This window comes from Cynara cardunculus (genome assembly GCF_001531365.2).
Source record: "Cynara cardunculus var. scolymus isolate 2C chromosome LG 1, CcrdV1, whole genome shotgun sequence".
Lineage (NCBI taxonomy): Eukaryota > Viridiplantae > Streptophyta > Magnoliopsida > Asterales > Asteraceae > Cynara > Cynara cardunculus.
The window spans coordinates 6,531,309-6,546,752 of NC_037528.1; the positions used below are offsets into that span (position 1 = coordinate 6,531,309).

General features: G+C 34.2%; 2 protein-coding genes across 4 annotated transcripts; one reads left to right on the forward strand and one right to left on the reverse strand.

Moving 5' to 3' along the window:
* Positions 1–5,012: 5,012 nt before the first annotated feature.
* Positions 5,013–10,001, forward strand: LOC112506141 (phytol kinase 1, chloroplastic). 3 transcript variants are annotated; one of them, XR_003068455.1, is made up of 7 exons: positions 5,013–5,373; positions 8,513–8,580; positions 8,682–8,813; positions 9,077–9,192; positions 9,268–9,382; positions 9,515–9,680; positions 9,768–9,836. XR_003068455.1 is itself a non-coding variant. In XM_025110217.1 (6 exons), the coding sequence occupies exons 1-6, from the start codon at positions 5,044–5,046 to the stop codon at positions 9,952–9,954; spliced, it is 939 nt and encodes a 312-aa protein (XP_024965985.1). In that variant the 5' UTR covers positions 5,013–5,043; the 3' UTR covers positions 9,955–10,001. The 3 variants fall into 3 exon arrangements, 2 of the variants coding, with proteins under 2 accessions (XP_024965985.1, XP_024965954.1); XM_025110217.1 differs by lacking the exon at positions 9,515–9,680 and having other exon boundaries at positions 9,277–9,382; positions 9,768–10,001; XM_025110186.1 differs by lacking the exon at positions 9,515–9,680 and having other exon boundaries at positions 5,014–5,373; positions 9,768–10,001.
* A 1,215-nt stretch (positions 10,002–11,216) lies between these two features.
* Positions 11,217–13,492, reverse strand: LOC112522239 (uncharacterized protein HI_0077). Its single transcript, XM_025131347.1, has 4 exons — positions 13,265–13,492; positions 13,017–13,136; positions 12,409–12,639; positions 11,217–11,703 (listed from the first exon to the last, which is right to left on the reverse strand). The coding sequence occupies exons 1-4, from the start codon at positions 13,451–13,453 to the stop codon at positions 11,362–11,364; spliced, it is 882 nt and encodes a 293-aa protein (XP_024987115.1). The 5' UTR covers positions 13,454–13,492; the 3' UTR covers positions 11,217–11,361.
* Between the last annotated feature and the right edge of the window lie 1,952 nt (positions 13,493–15,444).

The window sequence follows — 15,444 nt, forward strand, 5'->3', positions numbered from 1 at the left end:
TTATTAATATAACAATATTAAAAAATTATAGATAATAATTTATTTCGTTAATATTTTAAAGAGAACTTTAAAAGATATGTATTTATTTGAACAACATAAAATAGAAAAAGTTACTTTTTTACAAGCAAAATATATCTCAAAAATAATGTTTTATATTTAATTTGAATGCAACTTAATAAGAAAAAAGTAAAAAAAACAAATGTTATTTTAGATCATAGCAATGAAAATGAAAATCACTAATAATAATTTGAAATAGGTTTTAATTTTAATTTTAGTTAAGTCATCAAAATGATGTGACATCCACATCACCTCATTAAAACCACATATGCAAAACAGTCAAAGGGTTAACCGGTTTAAAAGATAACAGGTTATCCATTGCTATTATGGGTAAATTTTTTAAAGTACGATGTCTTAATAAAAAATAATTTGAAAGTACATTGCTGTAATAAAGAAAAACAAAAGTAGAATACTATAATAATAAATTTTATGAAAGTAGATTGTTATTTCATGCATTTAATCCTATTTTGAATAACTTTTTTCAGGCATTGGACTAAATACATCAATATATATATATATATATATATATATATATATATATATATACTAGTTGTGTATCCGCGCAATACGGCGGGAGCCATGAATTTTAACGATTTTGAAGTTCCACTGATTTTATAAGATAAGATTTAACGATGATATATGTTACAGTTGGTCTTTACATATCAATACAATTTGAATAAATAAGAGTGATGGTTCCAATTACAGACTATCGATGAAAAAAATTGTATGACAGTTTAAAATCTAATATATTTAAAATCCAACATATTTAAACGACTCCACAAATGTATTCGATTTACACCAAGAGCAAAGAACGAAGAAACTTGAGTTTTAAGATAAACACTCAAAACCAATAAAGAAAACTACAAATTTGATAGATCATAAGCCATGAAAAGACAAAAAAAGATGAGTTTTAAAATGAAATTTCAACTGCTTACCATCTTTCTTGTCCAGAAACTTAGTTTAAAGTTGAACTAATACATGTATATATATATTTCAAAAAAAACCCAAGAACATATTAATTCAAAACATATTATACAGTGCAATTTGGACAGCCTAACCCCAAAATATATAGTATATATATACATAAATAACTATAAAAGTATAAATCGTAAATATTAAAAATATTTTTTCACAGTATATATAATATATAATAATATAATTAAGTCAAAAACTATTCAATATTGGACTCATTTCGAAGGTATTAACAAGACGATTATAATGGTGTAACTTGTTAAAATAAAAATGTATTTCTTAAACATGTTTTAATTGATATACAATTATGTATGTTAATTTGATAAATGTTTAAAATGAAACATTTAAAAGTAAAGGACGTAAATGAACTCTTATCATTTTCATAAATATTTCAATTAATTGGGTTGCATTGGTTGTATAAATAGACATGGTTGCATTTGAAATATTATATATATATATATATATATATATTGCTAAATGCATTTATACTTTGTAAAAAAAATTCATTCATATCAACAACAAAATCCATTTTTTATATTGTCAATGCATAAATTAATCTGATTTTAACATTAAAAAAATTATATAATATATAATTTTTTTTAATAACATTAATTTAAAGTGGCCTTTATTCCACTTGATTGCACGAAAAACATAGGGGAGAGGAGTGACCACAAAGTTACTGTAGTATGTAGTACAATCGTATATTCGTATGTAGGACAGAATTGTCCGATTAGGCTATTTACTAACACTTATCCGAATAAGTGTTTATCGACAAAATTTAAAACTATCAATTACTTATTGAGTAAGATTCTAGTCCATGAAAACGGTACATATGCAACAATTAACCTGGTAAGTACTAACCGTAATAAGAGTCGTCGCCGTCACTTACCGGGTAAGACTCTCAGTCCTTGCCTCCGCTCTTACCGGGTAAGATTCTTGGTCTTTGCCATGTTGATTCGGTAGGATAATGTAACTTGGTAAGTGCTTAACCGGATAAACGTTTGGTAAACGGCCCTATATGACCACTTTTAATATTTTTGTGTTTTTAAAGTAAAATCTTTAAAATAGATTTTAGAATAACGAAAGTTACATGTTAATGTATTTTTTTTCCCCAAGGATACCCCCTAGTACATTTTATACCCATCCTACTATCTACTTCTTCTCACATATAAATTCAAAAAGTCAACAATAATTATTTTTAAATTTTAAGTTATATTTTATACTCTTATATTTCATAATTAGCTTTTGGTTTTACTTTGTAGCCCTTACTTTTTTTTATTTTCAATTTTACATCATTATCATATTAAACGTACATAGTCGTATATTAACTAGGTTAAAAATATATGTTTCTCTTATAACAAATTACAACATTATAACCGTGTCGCTAATATCTTCAAAATGAGTCTAGTATTAAATATTTTTCGATTTAATCATATTATCCATACTATATTATAAATCATTTGACAAAAAATATTAAAAAGCATCTTTTATATATGAAGTATTGTTTACTGATGCATATTAATTAAATTTAATATTACAAGTAAATTGTACATAAATACAACTTATTAAGCTCCACCATCATCTTTTTTTTTTCTCTCAGGATGAAATACATAAAATGCAATAAAATTTATCTTACTTTAAAGTAGTAAACTATGATTTACATTTATTTGGTTTGAGAAAAATTGTGATTTTCGTATACATGTTTTAAATCTCATTTTTATGGTTCGTAATTTATTGTTGTTTTCGTTTATAAAATTAAATACGTTAAAAGCCATCTACTAGCTTAGAGGTATTTTAGTCTTTTAATTTATTTTACTTTTTTAGTTTATTAACATGTTTTTTGGTTTCTTTTTTTATATATGGTATTTTCAGTATTTTTGATATAATAAAACTATATATTTTTTGATTAAAAAATTAACACATAAAAAATTATATTATTTTGTTATTGTATAAGATAAAAATAATTAAATATTTTTGGTAATTATAATTTTAGTTTCTTATAGATTCGATTTCCACCACTAACATCATTTAAATGCAAGCATTTGAGTAACACTCAAATAAAAGTATTTTAATTCTTTTTTTTTTCTTCATTAGGGACCACATAATTATATTTTCACAAGTACAAACTATTAAATATTTTTGGGCTATTTTTATCAAACAAATATTTAAATTTAATTAAATATTTTCAGTGCTATTAAATAATTGAAATAAGATTTTAAATTGTTAGATTATATTATAAATTTAATTAAATACAAGTTATTATATTAAAAATCAAACAACCGCTGACGTGCAGCTTAGTTGGTAAAGGGTTGGACGATTTTGCCCAAATATAAGACACGTCCCTCCTTCGATTATGGGTCCGCCACCAAATGAGCAAAAACATACAACCTCACATTGATGTTCTCGGATGTGGATTTCATATGAAATCAATTTGGATTGTTGGTAATCGGACTTTTTATTCAAATATTAAAATTAAGTGATAGCAAATAAATAGTATTAATTTAAATAAAATAAGCATATAAATATGATTGGTTGTCATGACTCTGGTCGTTATAATAAATGCGTAACTTTTATTTAATGTAAGGTTTTAATGCGTTGAGATCTCAACCTCAAAGTCCTCTTTTGTGGTCCCCTCTGCATATTTACTATGAAATGACCATGTCCACGGTGTAACATTAACTGAACATTTATTAGAAAAATGGTAAAATACATGAAAATAACAATTTATTTTTATAAATTTTCTTATTATAATGTTGTATTTTTAGTTTTTCTTATTATAATATTATACTCTCAAATTATTTTTTACCAGAGTATTGTATTTTAATTTTTTTTTACCTATTATAGTATTGAGTAACCTTTTGATTTATATTTATCTATTATACCAGATTTACATGTCACCTCACTATCCACGTAGGCTGTCCATATAATCTCTAGTTAAATTTAATTAATATTTAATTTATATTAATTAATACTTAATACTAAATTTTATTAATATTTATTTTTACTTAATAGTAATAAGTAATATTAATGAGAGTTATAATTGAAAAAAATGACAATAACTATCAAAATGATAATCCAAGTAGCATTTCAATAAGCTAGCTTATGTACATCCAGAAAATACTCAAAAAATAAGGTAACTCATTTCTACCAAATAATACTAAGATTGTTATTCAATTTAGCATCAAATTTATTATTGCCTTTTATTTTCATCATAGAAATAATATGCTTTCCCATTAATTTTGAAGTAATGCTTTAAAAAAAATTGATGTAATTATTTAAAATGTATTATTAATATAAAATATAGAGTAAATTACATGTTTCATTGCTCTGGTTAAAGGTTTTTAACAGCGTTGCCTCTTTCTTCTGAAAAGGGTTAAATGTAATACATCTTTATTGTTGTATATTTTAACGAGTTACATTTATATTGTTGTATTTTTCTAATGAATTTGGTCCTAAAATAATTTATGACTTGAGTACTTGTAATTACATTAAAGGGGTGTTTGAGATTGTTTATTTGAAACAACTCATGTTTTTCTTTAAAAGTGTTTATCAACTTATTATTAACTTTTTAAAAAATTTCTTATTACCGGTTTGACACCGGTATAAGCTGTTTATCCAAACACTCTAAAGTATTTATTATCAATATCACACCGGAATAAATCAATAAATTGTTTTTATAAACAACCATAAACACCCTATAAAAATCTAACTCGTTATAAAAAATACAACCATAAAAACATAACCCCTTTAATTTTTGAAAAAAGCCTAAATAAATACCGTTAAAAACTTGTTTTCATAGACTGCGACATATAGTTTACTCTAAAAATAACTGTGCATTGAATGAAAAATAGATGCATCTAATGATGCCAGAAATACGCAGAAACATACGAGACCAGACACGCAGGCGTTATCTTTTGGTACCCTTGTTGAAACCTCTGTAGTAGGTCCCACTCCACTTCAAGACTAGCCCTGCCAGATTTACTTCACAAACGGAAAAGGGACGTGATCCTCGAGATGGCCTCCACGCCACATTCCTCCATCTCCGCCGTCGTCGCCACCACCGCCGCAAATCTCAAACTCTCTTTGCTTCGTAATCAATTCTGCCCTCGGAGACATGATTTCCGTCCTAGATTAGATCGAATTTGGAATACTTCTGTTGATGTTCACAACCAACGACGCCTTCTTCTTCTTCTTCCACCACGTAACGTTCGTTCTACTGCTTTCGCCGTGAATGTTTCAGGTCCTCTGCTTCAGGACGCCGGAGCAACCGTCCTCGTCGTTGCCGGTGCCTATGCACTCGTCGCTGGTTTTGATAATCTGACACAGCGGCAAATCATCGAACAGGTATCTCTCAATCTCTACATGATATATGTGTGCGCGTATATATATACATGCATACATACACATACTGATAAACAGTAGTTTCTAGTCTTTTACGGTTATGTATTTTTTTTACCGCTATAGTCACCGGAAAAGCATCCGGCCAGACACCGTTTCCTGCGTCTGTAGATGCTAAAATCGAGTGCCTCGTCCGGTCCCTTTCGTGTTTGGATTTCGTCTTCTCCCCTGCGGTAGTATTAAGGGAAGTCCTAAGAAAAGGCCTCTGTAAATATCTTGATTAACCTAATTCAATTCATTCTTCTTTAGATTTTTAACTTCAAATGTTATCATCATTCATCAATCGCAAATACAATTTGAATTGGTAGTTTGACAATTAAAATGCATGACATTATGATCAAAATCATGAAGCACATCTACAGATTTGCTGGCATAACGTGGTCTTTAGTTCTATGAATTGTCATATATTGTGAAGGAGCAAATTCTTGAAACATAAAAGTGACATCAAAATTATGCATAAGTTGCATCAATTGCATGTGCTGTATGTCTGTATATGTAATAGTACTTTGGACCATTTTCACTTTTTAAGCACCTGCTTTTATGGCTCTTTAGTGCTAGCTCATTGGGTGACATGTACCACACCCAATTTGGTCATCCATTTCACCTCAAATACCAGTTATACAAAGCATTGACAGACCCAATAACCTTCCTATCAATTTAATTATCGTCGGAAAGTATTCATAATTTGAAGACAAGATGTCACAGAGTTATATTATGGCTCTGTAGGATAGAAAACAACCTGGAAGAATTTAAGACTTCTTTGTTTGAGCCAAATGGGTAGAATTTCTTTTGTGTTATGTGCTGGTTATGTTGTCACTTTTGTGGTAAACGTTAGCAGTGTTCTTGAACTTGGCATTTGGACATGGAAACTGCACTTTTGTTGCCTACATCTTTGGTAATTTGCTGGAAAAACCAAGGGTGAGATTTCAATCCATGACTCTTAGTTTCATATGAGGGTCCCAACCACCTGATCAACCATATATTTCAAATTTTATTAGAGAGTTATTCATGGAAAGAGCTTGTTTGGTGCCAGCACCTTGAGGCCAAGGATCCAACACTTTCAAAGGGTGGTTGCTTTTTGAGATATACATGTGTAGTGGATAAAAAGTTGTACCTTGCACCAACCCCTTTTCCTCTTTGAGACTAACCTGTTCTTGTGATAAATTGTATTCAATGCACCCCTGTAAATGACTCCCTTAGTTCCAGTATTTCATCTTTTTAAGGTTTTAACAAATGTTAGCTGTTCAGCTAATCTACAAATAATTATATAAAATAATTTTCCTTAAATACCCCTTATCGATCTTCCTGTTTTTGAAGTGAATTGGTATTAGCCAATTCCTTTCTGCAAATATCACCCATCCTATGACCCAACCCCACCCCTGCAACTCTATAAACTTTACCACAACCAAGTAAGTGCTTACCGGTGTGAGTCATCATCCTCACTTTCCTTATCCAGTAACATTCTCGATCATCAAAATGGATTGCGATAAACGTCTTTAGGGTAAGAGCCTTCTCCCTCATTTAACGAGTAAGATCCTTGGTCCTTGCTAGGCCTCTTACCAGATAAGATTCTCGGTCCTTGCCAATGTTGCCATGCTCACCAGTGAGGTAATTTGCACCCACCACCTGGTAAGCATTTATCTGGTAAGAGTTTGTCAGTTTGGTAAACGGCCCTTAGTCTTTGATCTCTTCTTTATGTTGGTTTCGTGGATTTTTATGTGGAGTTTAGGTTGAAATTTTATTTGAAGCCACATTAATGGGCATCTTCTTTAATATTGGTGAAATTGTAACAAACGACTAACAGGACAAGACTCTTATCGTCATTAATACAAGGGGTGTTAGGTTAAATATATCTAGTCTAAAGGGATTGAATATAAAAAAAAAAAAATTGTTTGGTTTTATATAATGTAATGGGCCCATTCCCCACATTTTCATTCCAGATTAAAGTGAGGGAGTATTCATATTTTCATTCCCCTGCCTTAACCAAACGGCCCCTAAAGTATATTTTGGTTCACACATCATGTGATGCTTGGTGTTTGTGTTTTATATATTATATAATTTTGGTCTAGAAAAATCAGAAGTGAATTTACGATAGGATTCGGTTCATGATTCATGAAGTTTGCATGGTACATTGATAAAGAGGAGGATAGAGTCCATTCCATAGCTTATGAGGAGGTTACAGAGACTAATGCAACTTCAGTGTTGAACTACAATCCGAACACACCTTCAAGAAAAAATGAATCTGCTGCTGCAAAAAGCATCAAAATCGGAGGAAGAACAAAGTAAGCTGAGTAAGACCCAGGAAAAGACCCTCAAGAAACCCGACAAGATATTTTTTTTTGTCCTCGACGTAATAGCATGGATACCAAGTTGTGTTATTACAACAATGTACAAAGTTCTTCAACCTCATCACTTTTGCAAGAATTGTCAAAGATACTGGTCAATTGGTGGGACAATGGGGAGTGTTTCTCTAGGTGTCGGACACTGTAAGACTAAGATCTCGGCCTCTGAATACCATTGTCAATGCAGCTCTTCCCAATGAGCTGAATTGACCCTTTTTAAGCCCAATGGCACTGTCCTTACATTTGGTTCAGACACACCTTTGCTCGAGTCAATGGGTTAAGGACGTTACCATTAGGCTTTAAAACGATGTGATTCAGCTCAACGGGAAGAGCTTCCATGACAGTTATTTGACGGTATTGAGAGGCCAAAGTCATAATTCTTACGGTGGGCGGCACCCACAGGAACATTCCTCGTTGTCCCACCAGCTGTCCGGTATCTTTGACAGTTATTGCAATAGTGAGTTGATTAACGTTGTAATTATTGTAATAACATAACTTGGTATGCATGCAACTACATCAAGGACAAGGAAGTATCTTGTTGGGTTTCTTGAAGGTCTTTTCCTGGCTGCTACTCAACCCACTTTGTTCTCCATCCAATTTTGATGCTTTTGCAGCAGGAGCAGATTTCGGGTTGTTATTCAACAACACTGACAAGTTGCATTCGGCTCTGTAACCTCAGAACATAGAGTAAAACGTAGTTTGGCAGGTTCAATTCCTTATTTTCTTTCTTTTCCCCCTTTCAGAATCTAAGCAGAAAACTGGTTCATATATTATCTGGATTGCTTTATATGGGTTGCTGGCCAATTTTCAGGTATTTTCAATCACTCAAAATTCGTTTATTTCTATAAATGGACATCATGCCATATACATACCAATCGAACTCTTACAGTCGATATTTCAATCCTAGATTAGTACATCTACAGAAGCTCGCTATTTTGCTGCTGTAGTTCCCTTATTAAACTTCACAAGGCTTCTTGTGCACGGTCTTTCACTGGTAACCAACGAAGACCTCATCAAGTCAGTCACACGAGAAGGAAAACCAGAGTAAGTTTTTTTCTTTTGAAGAATATAATATTTATATATGACAAATGAACTCACACACCCTCTTCACCTTTGGTGATGTTTAAACCCCTGACCTTTTGAGAGGTTGTCTTTACTAGTAACCCAGATACCGCTAAGCCAAATGTCTTTTGGTAAAACCAGAATGAGTTCCTTATAAGTTATAATAGTATCCTCATTTGCTTGTTTTGCCTTCTAGTAAGTTCCCAAATGAAAGTGTCCAAAATTTCAAACTGACTTGATGGCAGGGAATTGCTTAGAGGGCCTCTATATTATGTTTTGGTGTTGATTCTATCTTCTCTTGTCTTCTGGCGCGAGTCGCCAGTCGGTGTGATCTCGCTGTCGATGATGTGTGGTGGCGATGGTATCTTCTCTCAGCTTCGTGTGTTCGATTTTTGGATTCTTAGACTTCTTTCTGACATTAAACATAACCCTATAGGTATTGCAGATATCATGGGTAGAAGATTTGGGTTCCATAAAATTCCTTACAACAAACACAAGAGTTGGGCCGGTAGCATCTCTATGTTTATAGTTGGTTTCTTAATCTCAATCGGGTACGTTATCCTCTTATTGTTTCTTTGCCCTCTTAACAATATGAAAAATATGTTTCACCTTTGTACTATAAATTTTATTTATTTGCCATTATTTCATGTTTTGATGACCTTCCGCCAATCGAACTTTTCCAGCCAAAAATAATGTGATGGACATCCATCCGGCTTCTGAGGACTCTTTAGCTAAATGACCTTCTCAAAAGCTGAATTTAATAATTTAACCCTTTTGTGGGAGTAGAAGGGGCAGGCTGTTTTGAACAAGAGATAGATGAGGTGAAAGGTCATTGAGCTAAAAAATTAGGTCATGCTGTCAATCGATAACTTGTTTAAGGTTATTTATACATAGGACCTACCTCAAATAATTGAAATATTTTCCCTTTTTATCCAGGATGCTGTACTACTTTTCAATCTTTGGGTACTTTGAGCTAGACTGGGTGAGGACAGTTGAACGAGTGGCAATGGTTGCGATGGTGGCAACGTTGGTGGAGTCACTCCCGACAAACGGAGGCCTGGATGACAACATATCTGTTCCTTTGGTAAGCATGGTAACTGCATATTTGAGTTTTGGCTTCTAAGCTTAATGCTCTTCTATGCTGCATCAAGTAGCAGTATTTTGTTGTTGTGAATGCATCCTTTTTGTTATGGGATAAACGTTTTGTAGGAGGTATCTGACTGATATATGTTGGAATAATTCTATAATAAAATTAATTTCCCATAATTAAAAATATAATTAAATGGCAGTCAACGACGAGGGTGATCGATCTAGAAATCATACCCAAATCCTGTTAAATACGTGAAAGAGGTTACATGCATTGATTTTTACCTTAAATACGAAGAGTGGTAAAAGAACTTCATTTGATCGAATCCAAAAATACGGGACCGTTTACCACGTCACTTGTCTTACAGGGTGAGAATGACAAGGACCGAAAGTAAGATGCATGGCAACAACCTAGAGAAGACTATCATTTATTTATCCAGTAAGTGCTTATCGGTAAAAATTTAACAAACATTTATCCGGTAAGTGCTTATCGGTAAAAATTTAACACTATCATTTATTTATCGTGTAAGATTTAGTCCACTAAAACGGCATCGTATGCAACAATTTACCCGGTAAGCGTTTACCGTAGTAAGAGTCGTCGCCCTCACTTACTGAGTAAGACTCTTGATCCTTCTGTCTCGCTCTTACCGGATAAGATTTTTTGTCCTTACCATATTTATCGGATAAGGTAATGTGACTTGGTGTTTACTTACCTGAGTAAGCGTTTGATAAACGACCCCTTACTCGGTTAGGGTTTACCAGCTAAAAAACACTTGCAAACAATTTATTTTGATAGTCAAAAATATTACTTGACAAGGTAACCAAGGATGGCGACTTTTATTGGTAAGCGACTATACGCTAAACATTTCATGAACACCCCCTACATCTAATACCGATCCAATTCATCAAGTGGCTATCACAACAATCCCGTATATTGCTTATATTTTATTATAAATACAAATAATTGTTTCATTAAAATCGCTTCAATGACAAATTTATAGAGAGAAAAAAAAACATGTAACAAACCCATTCATCGTGAGTACATATAAAACAACCAAAACAAAACCATAAGGTTGGTGCCTGATTGGTTTGAGTTTGGCTCCAAAGTACCAGAAAGTCCCAGGTTCAAATCCAAGGAGAAATAAAAATCCCTTTGTGGCCACGGAGGTTCAAATGCGGTGACTCCGGGCTATCTGCAAAGCAGGTGGTCGTCCTGGGATTAGTCGGCTCACATAGCAGGTTGGATATCCAGGTTAATAAAAAAAAAAACAACCAAAACGGGAAGTAAAGTTTATTCGCTTCCAACAACTCAATCGAAAGAACCCAATAGATCCCACTTGAAAGTATATTAAACATTTACTAAACAACCAAAATCAGGGATAAAACGTTTAGGAATTCTGACCTGATATATTATCATATGAAATAACCTTAAATGTTCTTGGAGTTATTGGGTGAAATCTTTGACAGCCAAAGGTTCATACCATTGAGGACCAAATCCAGCAGCTCTTCTTGCAGCCTCATTGAAAGGAGGCTTCAATGGTCCCCTGAAATATGCCCTCACAACCTCATGGAACTTCTCAATCACTTCATCACTTTCTTCATCTCCACTGATATCGTCCGTTGGAGTTTTAGATTGCGAGCATAGATACTTGAACCACTTCACTCCAGCAGCACAATGAGTGATTTCTTCAGGGTAAATCACCTTCTCCAGCAAATCAGCCGTGTCGTTGTCACCTCCATTACGGAAACGCGAGATGGTGGTAGGCAGCACATCCAGTCCTCTTGCCTGTGAATTCAATTCTGTTAGGTCATCAAGTTGATATCTAATGATTTAAAGATTCTTGGGTGGCACTGGTTAAGAAAACACTCCCTCCCTCCATGAGAACTCCTGACAGACAGTATGGATTAGAAGAAGTGTTTGATCGTTTGTCAAATGGCTAAAATACCCTTCCACATCAACACAGAAAAGGAATAATGTAGAGCTAAATCAATGTCATCAACCTTTTGTAGCGATGGCAATGAGCAAAAGTGTAATTGCAAAATGAACACTTTCTAAAATTAGAAGTGTCACAAGGAAACTGTGAGTGTCCGGGTCAGCTTGAGCACACCTCGACTAATCCAATGAGGCCCCGGAAGATTACAGCCTGGAAAATCCCTAGTGGTTCTCAGAAGACTCGAATTGGCGACCTATGGAAAGGAGCCCCAAGGCTAGCCCTCATTTGCCAGTTGAGCTGTCCCTTAAGGTTAATCTATCTTACAACTGTTGCTAGATTTCGTAGTGGGTATTCATGGGAAGGTACTCTTCCTATTCAGGAACACACACATAATAAGGACATAGCTGATATCCTCAAAAATGCATAACTGTATTACTTAACGTGCAAATGAATCATTTATGTTCATGTGATCAGCCATGGAAAAGGTATACAAATAATAAGAGAAAGGAGGCTATTATGAAAGAAATATAATGCAAAATTATAAACATTAGGTGCACCTCATGAACACAATGCTCCACTGCAAGACGTGCAAATAGGTCTTTCGACGTAGCAACAGCCGAATCCCACAAACCATCATGAGCAGGGAGTGCTCCATAGAAAGAACCCAACTCCTCAAGCCGAGCAGCAAGAAGCGTGAAGTGACGACCTTCATCTTGTGCCACTCTCACAAAATCATTGAAGAACTCTTTTGGCATTGATTCTTGCTTACCAAAACGCGCAATTATATCCTGTTTTAGTAGCATATATGAAAATGATTAAATGGATCATAGGATCAAGAAAACCTACAAAGACCAACATGTGCACAGATTTTTCTTCATCAAAGAAAAAGATTTGAAAATTTAAGCATCACAGTAGAATTGTTCATCTCGTAAATATTACCATCTTGTCATTCTATTTCGATTAGAAGTTAAGAACTTAAGATACACTTCCAATACAACTCATACATGTTCTCCTAAGTTCATCCCTGCTAATAGCACAAGCTATCTTGCATTTTTTACTTCGCAATTACCACAAACACCTAGCAATCATGGAATTTAGTATAAAGATTTGTCTTTAAGCAATAGAATCAAATATCCATATATAAAAGACACAGAGCAGGGAGTACCCAAGACAAATCAATGGCCCAACTTTCAATGTGAACAAGGCTATGCACAATTGCTTGTCTGCTCTGTAAGCTTCCGGCTTTCCCAAGCTTCGGCATAAGACTTGGCGACACTAACTTCACCTGCACAATAAATTGTTCACAACAATTGAAACCAGTGAGTCATTTCATCGAACACTTGGCGTGCTTCCATTTGCAAAACAAACAACAAACAGATTTGAAGAAGAGTTCTAAGAGTGTGAGAAGCTAACATTGGCAAGTCTGGCGGGTCGATCTGGTACTGCGATATCAGGTTGAGAAGGGTGGTAGGGATGCAGAATGAGACCTTGGAGCCAATTGTTTGCTATTTGATCTCCAAGTCTGGCCTTGTCGACTGGGTCTGGTGTATTCAGCACACGCAACGCTGCTTCCACAAGGGTTTCTTCGTCGCACATCTCCATCCCTTGCAGTTTCTTGAAGCTTGCTTCTGGGTTCCATTTTGAACACCAGGTTCTATTTACAGAAACTATCCCTTAAAATCATTATTTTAGGGTTTAATTTTCGCAACATAGAATTTGGGTCAATTGGTGGTTCTAAAGAGGTCATTTAAAAAAATTAAGTTTTCAATTAAATTTCTTAGAACGTGAAATTATTACTAACATCATGAATTTAAATAATGAAAAACTAACAATAAGAGTAATGTCTAATTGATTTGAGTTTGGCTCTAAATGTCAAAAATACCAGGAGGTCATCGGTTTAAATCCAAAGAGAATTAAAAATCTTCTTGTGGCCATGGAGATGGAGGGTCAAATGCGATGACTCCGGACTATCTGCAAAGCAGGTGGTCGTCCTAAGATTAGTCGGCTCACATAACGGGTTACATATCCAGGTTAATAAAAAAATAATAAACAACTTTCTAGTAAACAAAAATGTTCATAGTAGTTTTTTATTAAAAAAAATACTCCATTAATTAAAATACTCATAAATATATCGTGTTCATCCAAAATGTGTGAAATGTTTTTCGTAAAATATTATATGATATACAGATTCTTTAGGGTGCGTTTGGTACGTTGGACAGGGTGGGACAKGACAGGACAGAACACAATTGTCCTATGTTTGGTGTGGTTTTATGTGGGACTAACTAGAACAAACTAGAACAAGGGTGGGACAAGGTTGTCCACCCTTTACCCATGGAACTAAGTAGAACAAGAAACTTTTTACCATTTTACCCTCAAAAACCTCATACGCATACCTTCCTTCTTCCCCTTCACTCTCCTCTCCTCCATCGCTTCCACCGCTCAACCGGCGTCTGGTGACGGCGACTTCCGATGGCCGCCGCCGCTGCTTCTCCGGATGGCCGCCGCCGCTGCTTCTCCGATGGCCGCCGCTGCTGCTTCTTACAGCAACTACATCACGAATTTGAAGAAACTCTTCAAATATCTTTCTTCTTATTTCATGCAAGTAAGGAATTATATTTTGATGGTGGTTTCGTACTCGATTTCGCCAACAACTTGATTAATTGAAGTACTTATTAGGGATTTTAATGAAGTATTATGATTTATTTCGAGAGTTTACATTGATTATGATTGCTGAATGTTGTTGTTGTTGTTGTTGTTGAATTATTAGGGCTGTAGTGGTAGTAGGACCAGTGTTACCAGAATGCATTTCGTAGTGAAAAAACACTAAACAGCTCACTGGGGGTAAATTGGTCATTTTAACCAGTTCTATCATGTCCTGTCCTGTCTTACCAAACGCTGAACAGCTGTCCTGTCATGTCCTGTCCCGTCCTGTCCTGTCCTGTCCAGTCCTGTCTGCGCACCAAACGCACCCTTAATGATGTATTTTATCATAAAAATTGTGACTTTATACAATATATTTAATAAATTAAATTAATTAATCAAAAAAAATAACTAAGAGGGGTAAAGTGAAAATTCTCCAATTTATCAACCTTCCGGGCTTTGGCGCACACCTAATTGTTTCCTGGTAAAACGACTCGAAGAAAAATTGGACCCGATTAATAGGATGGTTATATAGTTGCTTCATGAAATTCTTTTTTATCAGACACATTCGTGAATGCACTCGAGAGCCGGGACATCGATACCATGGTATGACTGCTAACGTTATGGCATGTGTGTACATTCATCATCTACGTACTTGACGGGATCGTATTGTAAAAATTTGAGCTTCTATCCACTCTGTAGTTGGTTGACATAGAATGACATGGTTTTAACACCAACACTGCCAAAAGAAACAACAATCAACCCAACACAATCCAAGGGTAACCCAACGTTACGAAGCTCAAGAGATCAAGTCTCATCACATGTATGTAGTAAATTTTAGCGTTTATAATAATAGCATATACTTCAAAATCGACCCAAAAGAGAACATCAAAGTTAAACTCATTTAAATGTTTAAATTTCAAACTCAAAATGCAATTTTAAGCTAATCCCTG

Bases quoted from the DNA above. Each gene is read 5' to 3' on its own strand.
- LOC112522239 (XM_025131347.1), bottom strand. From the start codon at position 13,453: ATGGAGATGTGCGACGAAGAAACCCTTGTGGAAGCAGCGTTGCGTGTG. The intron at 13,137-13,264 runs GTTAGCTTCTCA...TTTATTGTGCAG, and splicing joins GACCCGCCAGACTTGCCAAT to GTGAAGTTAGTGTCGCCAAG. The intron at 12,640-13,016 runs GTACTCCCTGCT...CTACTAAAACAG, and splicing joins GGGCCATTGATTTGTCTTGG to GATATAATTGCGCGTTTTGG.
- LOC112506141 (XM_025110186.1), top strand. From the start codon at position 5,044: ATGGCCTCCACGCCACATTCCTCCATCTCCGCCGTCGTCGCCACCACC. The intron at 9,193-9,267 runs GTATCTTCTCTC...ATAACCCTATAG, and splicing joins GATGATGTGTGGTGGCGATG to GTATTGCAGATATCATGGGT. The intron at 9,383-9,767 runs GTACGTTATCCT...CTTTTTATCCAG, and splicing joins GGTTTCTTAATCTCAATCGG to GATGCTGTACTACTTTTCAA.